The 14,130-nt window shown below is 36.5% G+C and overlaps 1 protein-coding gene across 1 annotated transcript; it reads right to left on the bottom strand.

Moving 5' to 3' along the window:
* Positions 1-2,170: 2,170 nt before the first annotated feature.
* Positions 2,171-10,783, bottom strand: LOC103712752 (alpha/beta hydrolase domain-containing protein 17C). Its single transcript, XM_008799370.3, has 6 exons — positions 10,119-10,783; positions 5,216-5,252; positions 4,895-5,131; positions 4,764-4,811; positions 2,665-3,110; positions 2,171-2,516 (listed from the first exon to the last, which is right to left on the bottom strand). The coding sequence occupies exons 1-6, from the start codon at positions 10,421-10,423 to the stop codon at positions 2,444-2,446; spliced, it is 1,146 nt and encodes a 381-aa protein (XP_008797592.1). The 5' UTR covers positions 10,424-10,783; the 3' UTR covers positions 2,171-2,443.
* Positions 10,784-14,130: the final 3,347 nt, after the last annotated feature.

Genomic DNA, 14,130 nt, shown 5'->3' on the forward strand with positions numbered 1-14,130 from the left:
GCTGCACATTAAGGTCTCTTCCAGTCGAAGGATCTTTTGTTCCCTTCATATATTGGCACCGTCATCTTTATTGTACCTTTCGATCCCATCTCTGCTTCAAACTTGATTTGCTTCAGAGATTATTCCATTTCATCATCAGATTCAGCAAGCATTCGAATTGTTAAAATTATAATGATTTGCTGCAATAATCTTATCTTTTTTTTGATGTTTTGATTTGTAATATATATATATATATATATATATAACAAAATATTATGCTTCATTATTTATGTGCGTGATTTTTGTAAATTAGAATTTCTAAAATCGAGGTTTTTTTATCCGCTTGTTTCATTCAAAATGTAGGGTTTTTTTTTTAACACTAAATTTTTCTCCCCATTTTCTTTGGGAGAAAGGAAAGAAAGGGGGGATCGGAGCGTTCGGGGCTAACGGATCCGTGGGAGTGTCCTACTTGCACCCGACAGAACCAGGCCCAAAGTGAAACTCGGTCTGACCAGGTTGGCTGAGTTGGGTTTGCAGTAAATACCAGTTTGGCATTCGTGGACAAATTGCAACCCGGTCTGACCAGCTCGGCTGAGTTGGGTTCGGAGCAACCTGGTCTTGCACTTCCCAATTGCTGATCTGAAGTTTAGACATTTGTTGGGAGGCCTGATGGGCTGAGCTATACCAACCCACCAACTTTTTTTTTTTTTTTTGGGGGGGGGGGGGGGGGGGGGGGGTGCATAATTATTAAAATATCCATCTTTGATTTTGCCTGTTGATATTGGCACTTATGTGACTACAACCAATGTGTGATGGCGAAATGGATGGGAGCTCACAAAGATTACATCAACGCTTAGTATCTCTCTAATTCATTTTGGGTTACACTATGTCCAGGTTCTTTAACAATCGTCATCTTGCAATACATGGATGGTCGTTGGTCGTGATTGCAGAACCAGACCATCAAATTTGTTCCCGAACTTGAGAGGATCTGATTTTTTTTTTTTCCAATTCTACAATCTTATGATATAATGGCAAATCTCTCTCCTTACCTAGATCTTTGTACAATCATTATATCAGGCTTTAATTTTGCATTAGAAAATACTTTAGAGCACACATTTTGTGCATATAGAAGCTCATCACATCCGCAATCACACCGATCCCCTTCTAATCATGTCGCAAGAGAATTATTCATGTGCACATAATGGGAGGTGCTTGAAAACTATGCTACTCCGATCATATTCTGAAGAGTTGCATTAATGTTTTTGTTTAGATACCTATCATACAATCCATCAGTCATCTATAGATACAACCAACTGGGAAGGGCAACCTCGATGTTTAGACCATCTAAAATTGAGGTTCCCAGTTCTTATGTCTTTACAAATCTTGAGATGGACGTACCTACATGGACTCCCTACTTTCACTCACCATAAGCTGGTTGTTCAGCTCAAAGAGCATGCCATCCATTCAAAATTAGATATGGTGCAGATTTCGATGTAACGAAGAATAAAAGATCTTGAATCTAAACTAAATCACAAGCCATTCCTCCTGCTTCTTGCATTACATGCCATGTGCTTGATACTAGCATTGACTAATGAAATTTAAAGAGAAATGTCTAACTGCAATCATGATTAAATGACTTAAAACCAACAAGAAGTAAATAAGGTTCATGATTCAGAACTCATAATGAAGCAGGTCCTGTCATCTCTGTTCCTCATCAACCTCTTTAGAAGTAAGTTCAGGATTACACCAACAAATCAGGAGCTTTAATGCATTAAAATTCAATGAGGTAATCTATTCCTGGTGAGTGGTGATACATGGTGCGGTTAAATTAAACACGACACTGGCACATTGTCAGATATTTTGATTTTGTTTATTACTTAGCAAAAGAAACGCAAGCTTTTGTAAGTAGCAAGAATTTTTGATGACAAAAGGATATTTGTAAAGAAAGTAAATAAGATAGTGATTATTAGGCCGCTAACATTTTCTGTGGCGTATAATATCATTTCTTTAAATGAACACAGCAGTTTACCCTATGCTCGTCAAGTATAAGTTGAGCCTAAATCCAAGCTGTACCGGTTAGCAACCATCTATGAGGCCTCCCCTATGTTTTTGGAGGTTAACTATGAAATTTACTACCTCCGTACATATCAATTGGAGTTCATTTGGCGTTTCTTCAGTACCCTGGATCAGGTAAACAAGCTTGACACAAAAATCTCAACTGCCAGAATGACAATATACATTTAGTAGAAGATGTCCACATTAAATTAAACCTCCTTCCTTCTTAAGATGAAGAAATATGCCTTCATGTGGGACAAGCAACTGAAAACCCCCCTCCCCTTTTTTTTCTTCAAATTAGTACAAGGAGATATGTTTTGCTTCACCAAAGTAAACCACTCGCTCAATTGAACAATCAATGCTACAACATGAACATTGACAAATACTAAAAAACTGACCTTCGTATTCCTCAGCCCCCTGAAGCTGTGACTTTGAAACAGTCGATGTTGCATAACCCGACCGATCTCATCATCCCTCCGAAGCTGCCACCATATGATTACAATAGTTAAGTAAAAAGAAAACAGATGACAGCATAAACCATGTAGTTTAGATATGTGATTATACATAATATATAGCAACAAAATGGGTAAGGAAAAACAAATTTAGTCAGCCTTTTAAGTTTTATCAGACCGGTCAAAGCTCTTCCTTGGCTTCTCAGGCTGGTCCATACTGTTCCTTGCCTTGTCAGGATGATCAGCGGTCTTCTTTGACTTCTCTTTCCTATCAGTACTGACTCTAGACTTATCTCTTCTGTCTGTGCTGTGCCTTGGCTTCTCCCTATTGTCAGTGCTCTGCCTGGATTTCTCGCTCTGATCGGTGCTTTTCCTTGGAAGATCCAAACCATCAGAGCTTGTCTGAGAAGGATCTGCAACACCTGAGCAGCCTGCAGATTTGTTTCTATTAGAAGGTGATTTCTCCATAGCTGTTATGAACTTCTTAAGATGTCTTATGTACTCTGGGTATAGCTCCAAATTGCAGTGGCTCCCTCCCTTGATCCATAGAGGCTCATATTTTTCTTTGCAAAGCTCCGAGAGCCTCTTTCCATGCGACCAATCTACAACCTCATCAGCCATCCCCTAGAACATCAAAATTGATCAATATTCAATAAAGGAGTATCATTATGTCAGAAATTGTAACGGATTTTATCTAATCCTGTAAGTTATCCTAAGAAGCAGCTTAATACTTCACAAGAGTCCTCCTATGTACAGAAAGGCAGACCATAATTCCAGAGAGAGAGAGAGAGAGAGAGTTTTCCCTGCAAAAAGTTCAGTACAGTTTTAAAGCTTTTCTTCCCAAGGTCGTGCATTGTTAGTCACTGAAACAAGAAACTTGAACACACTTTGTCATGAACTGAGAAAGATTCCTTTATTCTCCTCTACGAATGCTTAAATTATATGGTTTTCCTTTCACATATGATTTTCTATTCAACCATCGACATGAGCCAATGTTTCTGTTATATCAGCACAAGATGCATAGACAGATTACTCAAGAATCATTCTTGTCTTATGTCCATAATGTCGTATCACTAAGTCATATAATAAACAATTCTAAGACGATTCATTATTTGAACTGTTTAATAGACCAGTAATTATTTTCTAAAATTGAATAAAATGACATGGCTAAAAGAAAAGGCAATCAACAAATGCATTGGACACATACAAGAATATCTGACAGAATGAAATACCATCCCCAATGTTGAAAGTTCAGACCTCAGGGTGTCGGCCATAAAAGGGGCCCACACAAACACAGCAAAGAAGAGAATGGTGAGATAAATACACATTAAAATGTGTGAGATACAGGTACATTAGGAGGCACAGATTATAGGTGATGGTACTCAAATTTATGTACAAGGGTCAAGAAAAAGTGGAGGTCAACTTGATGGTCCATTTGGCTATGAAATTATGAACCACCATTTAGTAAGACTCATCCAGTGACATAGATGAAGTGTTCAAAACCAGACACCCTCTCAAATCAACTATGCTGCACTGATGTAGAAAGAAGATGGTTTAAAATGGTATTTGCAGACATAGGAAAGAGTGTTACTTCAAAAACTTCGATCCAAGATTTCAAGTACTGGTGACCATGGGCATTCTAGTCACCAGCCTGGTGGTATGCGCTATGTGGTGCCAGCATGTGACGCACCATGCCCCAGTTATTAAAAAAAATCCTTTTAGATGAAATTATTTAAAAATAAAAAAGGTAAACGGGAGCTGCGCCAGCTCATGTCAGTACAAGTACTATACCAGCTTGCATGGACTGGCACAGCTGACACCTGAAACCACATAATGACATTAAACATAGAGAATACCAATCATTATGCAGAGCTTGATAAGCTAAAAGGAATTATATTTTTGAAAGAGATAGAGAGAGTGTCAAAACTAGCTTTCAACTTTCTAGAAAATTTTCATTTAGCTTTTGTATAAAACAATTAAATTAATAACTATTACAATATCAACAGCCTTAGCCATCTCAATGCAAGTTTTCCACTTCCCGTTCTACATAGATCAGCAATTCCACTGATTTGAGCTAAAATAATGAAATCAAATACTTAAACATGAAGAACTATTTATTGGACTTTACTTTTCAGAAAGCAAAACCAGCGCAGCCAAAAACAAATATACAAGCTCCGCAGCCAGTATTGACAAAAAGCTGTAGAACCTAAATATGGTAGGCTTCAGCAGACATTTTTATGAAAGAAGACCAAAGATGGAATTTGAACTGATACTTACATGAATGACCAACACAGGGCATTTGACCAAAGGAATTTTATCAATGTTCTGCAGACCAAAGGCAAACGCCCATTAGGTATTAGCGTACAGGAAAGAATGTATTCATACGATTAACAGAAATGTAAAGGAACCTTATATATGTCAAACCAGTATGAATGCTTCACAGGGTACATGACCCTCAGGCCAGACAAAATGGGACTATGCAGAACAACTGCTCTAAAATTTGGCAAACGAGTAGCTAATTCCAAGGTTGGGCCACTGCCAACTGATTGGCCATAAAGAATGATGTCTTCCGCATGTGTTCCATAAGTTTCTTCAAGGCATCTATAAGCAGCCTCTATATCCGCATAGGTATTTTGCTCGCCCGGCTACCAGCAGAGAATGGCAAAGATGAAGTTCTCAGTTGTCCTAATAATATCAATGCCAAACAAGGTGACAAAATCAATTCCTACCTTTCCAGACGACCGTCCATATCCAGAATAATCATACCTGCAGAAAAAGATGTATGAATTAAATGAAGCAATAACAAATAGAGATATATAAAGTGATTCAGCAAGACAACAGCCAAAGAAGCTCTGATTCAAAAAGTGTTCATTTCAAGCCTCAGAATCTGATAAATAACATAAAACATGAAAGTCAACATTAATAAATCAAGTGAGCTTGTATGGTAAAAGAAATAGGTGTCTTAAATTATAATTTATATCTCTCAACCTTCATGAAAATTTTGAACATTTTACATTCTTAGTCAATTGCACTCTAAGTTTTAGCTGTCCACGTCTACTTGATTGAGAATGAATAAGGGGAATGAATTTTGAAAGGAGGCACACATATCATTAAATGTTCATAATAATTCTTATGCATTTTTTAATGCATAGAAACAAAATATATGGGGTCTTCAACTATAGTTTATAAACTAAGCCATTCTATTGTGGACAGAGAGTATAAAATGAATGTGCATTTTATACATCTGCCAATGCTGAGTTGATCAATCCACCGAGGATTAAAATGCTGATGCTGGTAGATGTTCCACCAGTCACCAACTGGCACAGCATGATTAGTGCTGTGCCATAACACGCCAAAATAAAAAATTCAAAAGATTTTCATAGCTTTATTTGAAAAAGTATTACAAAAAGAATTAATCAGCATGTTGCTAGCTGCTGGTACTGGCCTGGCACGTAATGCGCCGACCACCATCGACCAGTTTAAGGGCCACCACTAGAAACCTTGACCTAAATGTAGCCCACCTGCATTCTCTTCCTCCCTTAGCCTTTCAAGTTTTGCTTATTGTTTTGCCTTTTATCATTACTGAAACATTTGATGAAAATAAGGGAAATTCAAGTTGGTCAGATTTGATAAATCTTCTATTATAGATTGTTGTATTAGTTCCTATGTGTTGCCTCTAATAAAATATGTTTTGATTTTTTCATTTGATTTTTATTCGATTGAGACTATACATGCTTTACTTTTTTCCTTATCAGGCCATGTGTCCAAATTGCTTTGCTATTATCGAGTTTATAATTCCCTTTTGTAGTGTACCTTGTAAGGTCATCAGCCCACGTGCAGAATTGTATATTTCACAAAAGTAATAGACATTCATGAGTCACCTTTCCTGTTTATTTCTATATGCATCACAGATATTCAAATGTGGCATTTGGAATCCATTAGAATTTCAATATTTAAGACATCTGGCATTGTTCTGTGGAACTGTTTGCACAGAAGTGTTGCTCTACATTTAATGAATGCCCAGTCTGCTTTCAAATGAATCCTATTTACTTCGCCACCAAGGGCTCCAATCTTTTACAAAATGTATTCATTTCTATCATGGTTTCTGAAAATCTAGTGAACAACATAATGAGACTGCAATAAAATATTGTGAAAGCTGCAATGATCGCTTATCAAAAAAAGCTGCAATGATCTGAGAGATGCAACGTCGGCCTTTACATTTGCATGACATTCTTAAGACAGAACCTATATTCTCTTTCTCCTTTTTTTTTCTTTAATAATTGAGGCATGAAATTAGCACAGCAACTTTCGAACAATCAGCAAATTCCATTCAACCACAGTTACTAGATTAAAAACTAAGAATTGAAACAAAACAATATTGAAGATTATAAAAATGTATTTTGCATGACCCTCTCTTATTGGTAGTGGCATAAGAGCAAAACCTTCCAAAAGAGGTAAATACAAAGAGCATAAATATATTTTACAAGAAACATAGTTTTGCCTAATTGAACACATCCAAATTCATGACAATAATGTCAACAGCTACAGATATGGCTTCAAATCTGGTCGGGTCAAAATCAAAAATAAATTGAAAATCATATGTATGTACGCATGTGTGTGTATATGTATATATATTACATGACCCTAACTTTTAGCAATGGTGGCATAAGAGCAAAATCTTCCAAAAGATGATGATGATGATGATCATGATGATGAGAGGTATGCTTTTTCAAGGTGAACCAAATTTGGCCTTAAATCCAATAAGGTCACATTGAAATATAGAGGCTCTGAAGTGAAAGTCCAATCCATTGGTGAGATCTACAACCTTAAACTATTTAAAAACTACAAAGATAGTTTTAGAGATTCTGCCCATGCATTGAGTCATCCTATGCTTGGAGGTGCAAACAGAGCTAGTAAACTAAAATGTAATGTAGGCTACATGAATTAAGAATCGGAACCATTGTTCTTGACATAGGCAACTCAAAATACACTTGATGAATTTCAGCTAGTTTGGATGTTTCTAACCTAAAAACAAACAAAAAAAAATTTTCATCTCAGAAGCATGGTTACTTCAAACCACATGCCATGTCCATATCTGATATATATTAGATGTCGATACTTATCGGATACTTCTCGATCCATGTTAGATACTTATCTAAAGTATCCTATTTTTCAAAATTAGAAAACATTCCAGATACTTCTCAAAAATACTCAAAATACTTCTCCAATACCTCCAAAAATAAGTGGGAGGGCATTTCTTTTCCTTTTTTTTTTGTTTTGATGTTAACCTTTCAATGATGAATAGTTAATTTTGTGGTCTATGATGTTATTATTTAGATACGAAGTATGGACTGAGGTTAGGATTTGAATCATGACTAGATATTGAACAGGTAAACGTTGATACTATCATGAAAAGTACGAACTGCATTACTTCGATAGTGTACCATGTTTTGTGTTTTTTTTTAACATACATACATTTGCGCATATACTTGTCTATCTATGAATGAATGCATGAACATAAAAATGCATATATATGTATATTCATTGATTTATGCTAGCCGTATCATATCCTACTTTTCAAGATTTGTTGTATCAACATATCCGTATCATGTAGCATCCATATCCGATATATGTATCTAAGCTTTATAGTTTTTCATATTATTTAAACTAGGGGTCTCTAAATATAATTTATTTTTGTTTTGTAGGTCATTTAGAGACAATAGATCATATTCAACAACTAGGATTTATATTCTGGAACTCCCATCTTCATATTTCAGCCGACCAGATTTGGCCTCAAATCTGATCAACTTTCCTATAGCATACCTAAGGATGATGATGGCGGTAACGATGGTGGTGGTGGTGATGATGATGATAAAGCTTAACAATCAATAACTTCCAATACAGCATTATACATAGGATAAAAACATACATTGAGAAGGGCAGAATGGAGAGTCATCTTTTTAAGCTCGTTTCCATTTACCATCATTATGCAAAATTGATCAGAGAAATGAAACTTACCCAAATAATAGTGATTCTGATATCATTTCAACACTACTTAAACTGAAGGTGAGACCGCCCAAAACTACGTTACATTTCCCCTCTTGTTTTACATACCCTATAGTTCCGTTCACCCTAACTCTTACTTCCCCTCTTATTTACTCCTTTTTCTCCCACCTTGCACAACATTAAGCTTGCCCTAGAATCATATCATAAAAAGCAACAAATTCATATCTGACAAACCAAATTACCTAATTCATAGCATGGTTCAAGATCGAGTTAATAATTTGTAACCCAAGCTTTTTGAATAAACTATCATCGTTCAATTAGGGTGGAGGACATGATTTGGGTTGCCAGTTAAATGCATTTTAGAAACCACTACATATTATATCGTAACCATATAACAATTTATACTTAAAAATATTAGAACCAATATGGAAAAATAAGTGGGAAGAGCATTTGTAGAAGAGTTATTAGAATGAAAAATTACTAACTCATTTGATAAAAGAGGTTATAGGGAAAATACTGAATAAAGATTCTTAGTTAATTCATTTTATATGGAATGAAATTTCATAACAAGTCTCCATGTGTCAAGGAAAGTTTTTGCTATTTGGGAAAGATAGGGAGGCTATATTGGTAACTATAAAATAATAAAGTTCGAGTCCTTTAGCAAACTTTTCCCGCAAGAAATTGGGTGAGGAGCAAGCAAAAATAGGAAGATTTAAGGAGGTGCATTTCTCTTTCACCCTCTTAAATGCGAGAAGCCTGTCAGCTCACTGGCGCTCATACCTAAATGCTTAGGAAAGTCTACAAGAATCATTCTTCAGACTAAAACTCTAGACATTTTTAGTATGACTTATTAATCACTACATGTTAAATGTGCTGATAATTTATTAAGAACGCTGTCTTTTGTCTATACAAATTTAAGAATAATCATTCAACCGGTAAGGAAACAAGTTTTTTGCAGTGAAGAAATTTAAAACAGCAAGAGCGAGAGATAGAGTAAAACATACCATGTTTTACCTGTAATTCTGAAATCAAAAAATAAAATCTAGGTAAAGACTGATAGTTTAACCTCTCTATAAAAACCCATCTCGGTGATAAATTTACCAACCATGAGAGCAAAACATGCAAGCAGTCAAAAAAAAAAAGCAATCAGAAGTTATAAGTAATCATATCAAACTAAAATATCCTCACTCCATCAAAAACATATCGTCATCAGAACTTCTCAGAACAATGCTCAGAAACAGTCAATGCAGAATCTCGTAACCCATGATTTTTATTATTTCTTGAAACTGGAGTCCAAAAATTCAAACTTAAGAAACCAAGTGGGGCCGCTCGCCTATTTTACCTCAGCAGTGAACAGAAAAGAGATTTCAACTAAAGATCTTTCCCATGGTCATCTTCCTCTAAATAAAGTCAAGACCTTTTCTCCACAAACTAGTGAACAGAACCGTAAATACAACAAATTCCAATTTCTAATTTAGTCCGTTGGATGGTCGGTGCAAGGCCAGAAATTGGAACACATTGATTCCGCTCGTTCCTGTTCTTCGCTTCAGGGCCTGTCCCTCGGTGTGGTCAGCTTTTTTAATTTTTTTTTTTTAAAAAGAATTGTCAATAAAAAGAAGACCTCACCCCATCAGGTTGACATGGAGATGGGCACTGAGCTCAGTAAAGAGCTCGTACATCTGCCCAAGGTCAGCAGCGTTGCCGTGAGAGTAGAGCACGGTGAGTCTCGCCGCGGGGTTGTTGACATACATCGCCACAATCGCCGTTCCCCGCTTTGTCCGCAGCCGCCGGACCTCCACGTTCTCCCGTCGCGGCACCTCCGTCATCTCCAGCCACCCCGCCGCCTCGTCCACCACCACCACCCCGTACGACGGTGGTCTCGGCGGGAAGAACGCGAACTTCGCCGCCACCGCCGACGTCACCCCTCCCATCTCCGCCCAAAAATATCCCCCAAAACCCTACCTTTCTGCTCCTCCCTTCGACCTTGAGCTGATATCAGATCGGGCGGCGGAAACGGCGAGACCGGCGGCGGAGACTCCGATATGACATAGGAGGGTCAAAAGTAGGGCTTTGGATCGGGGAAGAAAAGGAGTACGGCTAGGGTGCAAGGGCTTCGTTTTCCCTCTGGGATCGGAGGGAGTTCGAGTGGAGGAGACGAGAAGGAAGAGAGGGAGAGGGAGAACAAGGGGCATTTATTGCTGATTTTAAAAATTAATAGAATAAGGATTTTGGGGGGGTGGAGGGTAGAAAGCGAGAGGTTCGGGATTTTTTTAAACTAAAAGAGGGTGAGGGAAAATAAGGAAGGAGGGAAGCGTAAACGGGGAAGTTCTCGGTGCTGGTGAGGAGAGAAGCACGTGATTTGGATCTGTAGCTCACGTGCTATCCGGATATCAAGGCGTGGCTTCTCCCTTCTCCAGGTCTGGCTGTGTTCTATTAATTAAATTCGAAGGAAAACGTATTGCAAAGACAGAGAGAATTATTAGATGACAATATAACCAGAATTTGGTATGGAGTGATCACCCTAAATCACCATATTTAGTGATCATCTAGATGATGCGTATTATTGATCCTAAATCACTTCTACCCTTTAAATCAATGGCCAACCCAGTGATGGTATGCTCGTCCTTAAGGTCGGAAATCTGAGATCATTCTAAGGCAGTGATCTTCGGCTGAAAATTAAAGATAAAAATGCTGCTTAATCCTGCAAAAAAATGATATATCAATATACCATTAATATATTATATTAATATTATATATACAATATTATATAGTATTATATTTATGGTAAATTATATTATAATATATTATTAATCATATTATTATTCACTAATAAGTTTAAATTATAGTATGAATGTATTATTGTACTTTATATTTATATAATGAAATATTTAATATATTACTTCCATTTGCCTTATTTTTTCATCAAAATAATTATTAATATTTAAAATAATATATCATAAGTATAAATAAAAATACTACTTCTAGAGGGCCAATCAATATATCTTTATAGGATTAATAAATATATTCTTATGGGATATATTAATAATTAATATATTAATATTGTATTGTAATATATTTTATATGATGAATAAATATATTTTTATGGAATATATCAGGGATAATTCTAGTATTATATGGTGAGCGATCTTGAATTTTCATAGAGTACCAAACAGGTTATTTGTGGATACATGAGAATCTTTAATCATTAGAACTTAGCATACCAAATTCAGTGATCTTAAATCATCGAGAATTAGATTACTCCGAAATAAGAATCACTAAAGATCTAAGATCACCTCGATGATCTCATTTGAGTCACCAAATACTATAGTAAAGTTTGGAGTTGAGCAAAAGAATATGGTTTGGAGAGCCTTCATGGGTGCATTAAATCAAGTACAATCGACCTAATTACTGAAAACCAAGTGAGGGATCTCTGAATACATGTTTTTTTTTTTATGATTTATGAACTTTTATGTCCTGTAGATCATATCTTGCAGTTTAGATTTTTTCCTGCGACTGCTGAAAATAAATCATGGGGTCCACATGAATTTAACAAGTTGTGGGAAGAAAGCTTTGCTGAATTCTTCTTGGGATTGGAAGCAATTCCATAGGCTTCATAATTGAGATGAGAGCTCCAAAAAAGATGTTAGAAAAGTATTTGATTTGGCAAATAAGAATGCTTCGCACAGATATTCCATTGTGGTTGAAGTGACTAAAGTGGCTGCACTAGTTGAGTAATGATCGATCAGTTGGGTGTTCTTTATCTTTTCATCTGAGTGCATATTTTTTTATTTTTGTGTATTGGAGAATAAAAGTATACAGTCGGACGTAGCTTTCTTAGCCATGCACAAAGGACGCTATATGAGTCAGGATTGAGAGGAATGTTTGTTTGGTCATGGAATTTTTGAGGCACGAGGTCTATCAACTCAGTCGTCGGCAATTCAAGTGACTCCAAATTGTAATAGAGGAGAGGTTCTTGCCAAAATGTATGAATAAAATAAAACAAGAAGTTACCAAAACGTACATGAATATGAATAGGATGTTATGTCCATATTCTCACCCTTTGGACATTACAGGGTTGTTGGTGGGAGAGAGAAGGATTCATCTTTCTTTGCACAAATCCACCATTCAATCGCTACATGGTTGCCTCAAGATCCATACGAATGGTTGAAATGCTTTGATATCTGTGCAAAATACGATCCGATAGGTGTCACTATGAAAGAAGAACGATCATTGTTTCATACGAATGATACAACCTGAACCCCTGACCATGACAACGCTTTTTTCGTATTGCACCTAAAATAATATAATTGCTCATGGGTATTTAGCCATGTTTCCTTCAGTCCAATCTACTGAGTTTCCTCCAATGTTCATATGCAACATCAGGACATTCCGTTAATCTTCCTTCTTTTGTGTCTTCGTTTTGCTTACACTGTTGTTCCTATTCACTGAAAATTGAGACTTCACTGAAAATTGAGACTCCATGGCTCCATCTCGGGCTTCAACGAGAGAGATCTGAACTCCTGATATGAATATCTTTGTATTTTGCAATGATGATGACAGAATGGATCTTATGTAGTGCAATGAAAAGTGCACTACATGGGATCTGCTCAATCATTGTCATTGCATTGTATATGAATGGTCGTGATTGGGCTGGTAGGCCCCTCCAATTCAATCTCTAGCTGAAATTGATTCCGACTGTCGTTGAATTGGACTAAGATCAACTTGGATTTTTTAGGGTTTTTCGTTTTTTCTTGATACAATAGAACCTCAGTTTCTGCCCATCTCGCAATAATGCTGATTGATAAGGAAAAGGCTGCTCGACTTACAAAAGAAAAAGGCAAGAGGGTTGTCGAGCATTGTGGGCCTAACCAGCTCTCCATTTTCAAGATCAGCAGTGTGGCAATTATCAAAAAATGCATAATTCTTTATTATACACAATATATGTGAGAATTTATGCGAGCTTATGTTTAGTTTTATGTTGACTATGCACTTGATAGGTGTTCGATATTTATATAGAGCCAAGAATCTCAAATTAGCTATCTTTTTATGAAATTCTGAATTATTGCAAATGATATCAAAATTGACCTAGCCTATTGAAAGTATATACTAAAGCTTAAAAAATATATAAGAATTTGTGTATACAAATATTTTTGTTGAAAAAAAAGAATGAGAGAGAATATTGTATTTCTGCCCGTCAATTATAATGTACAGGAGTAGCCTTTATATAGTATCAGGAGGATGACGAAGTTTGGTAAGGCTGACTAAGTTTGGCACAATCAATCACAAATCAATCAAGGTAAAGTTTGGTAAGCCCGACTAAGTTTGGCATAATCAATCAATCAATGGATTCTAACATCCTTCCTCAAACTCAAAATAGTAAAGTGGACAACAACTTGAGTTTGGAAACAAGAGATCGAAAGATGCCAAGAGGATGACCTTTTGTGAAGACGTCCACAATGAGGACAAATCTCAGAGAGAAGGCAATTGAAGCTCAACGATGTTTATAGACGAAAGCACTATAGAAAAAGAGCAAGAGATCTCGAATTGGATGATAAAGGAGTTGGGGGCAGCAAATAAAATCGGAGATGAGGACTAAGGCGGTGCCATGCAGACGTACGTCTTCATGATCGAGAGCAGG

The sequence above is a fragment of the Phoenix dactylifera genome, chromosome 1 (genome assembly GCF_009389715.1).
Source record: "Phoenix dactylifera cultivar Barhee BC4 chromosome 1, palm_55x_up_171113_PBpolish2nd_filt_p, whole genome shotgun sequence".
NCBI lineage: Eukaryota > Viridiplantae > Streptophyta > Magnoliopsida > Arecales > Arecaceae > Phoenix > Phoenix dactylifera.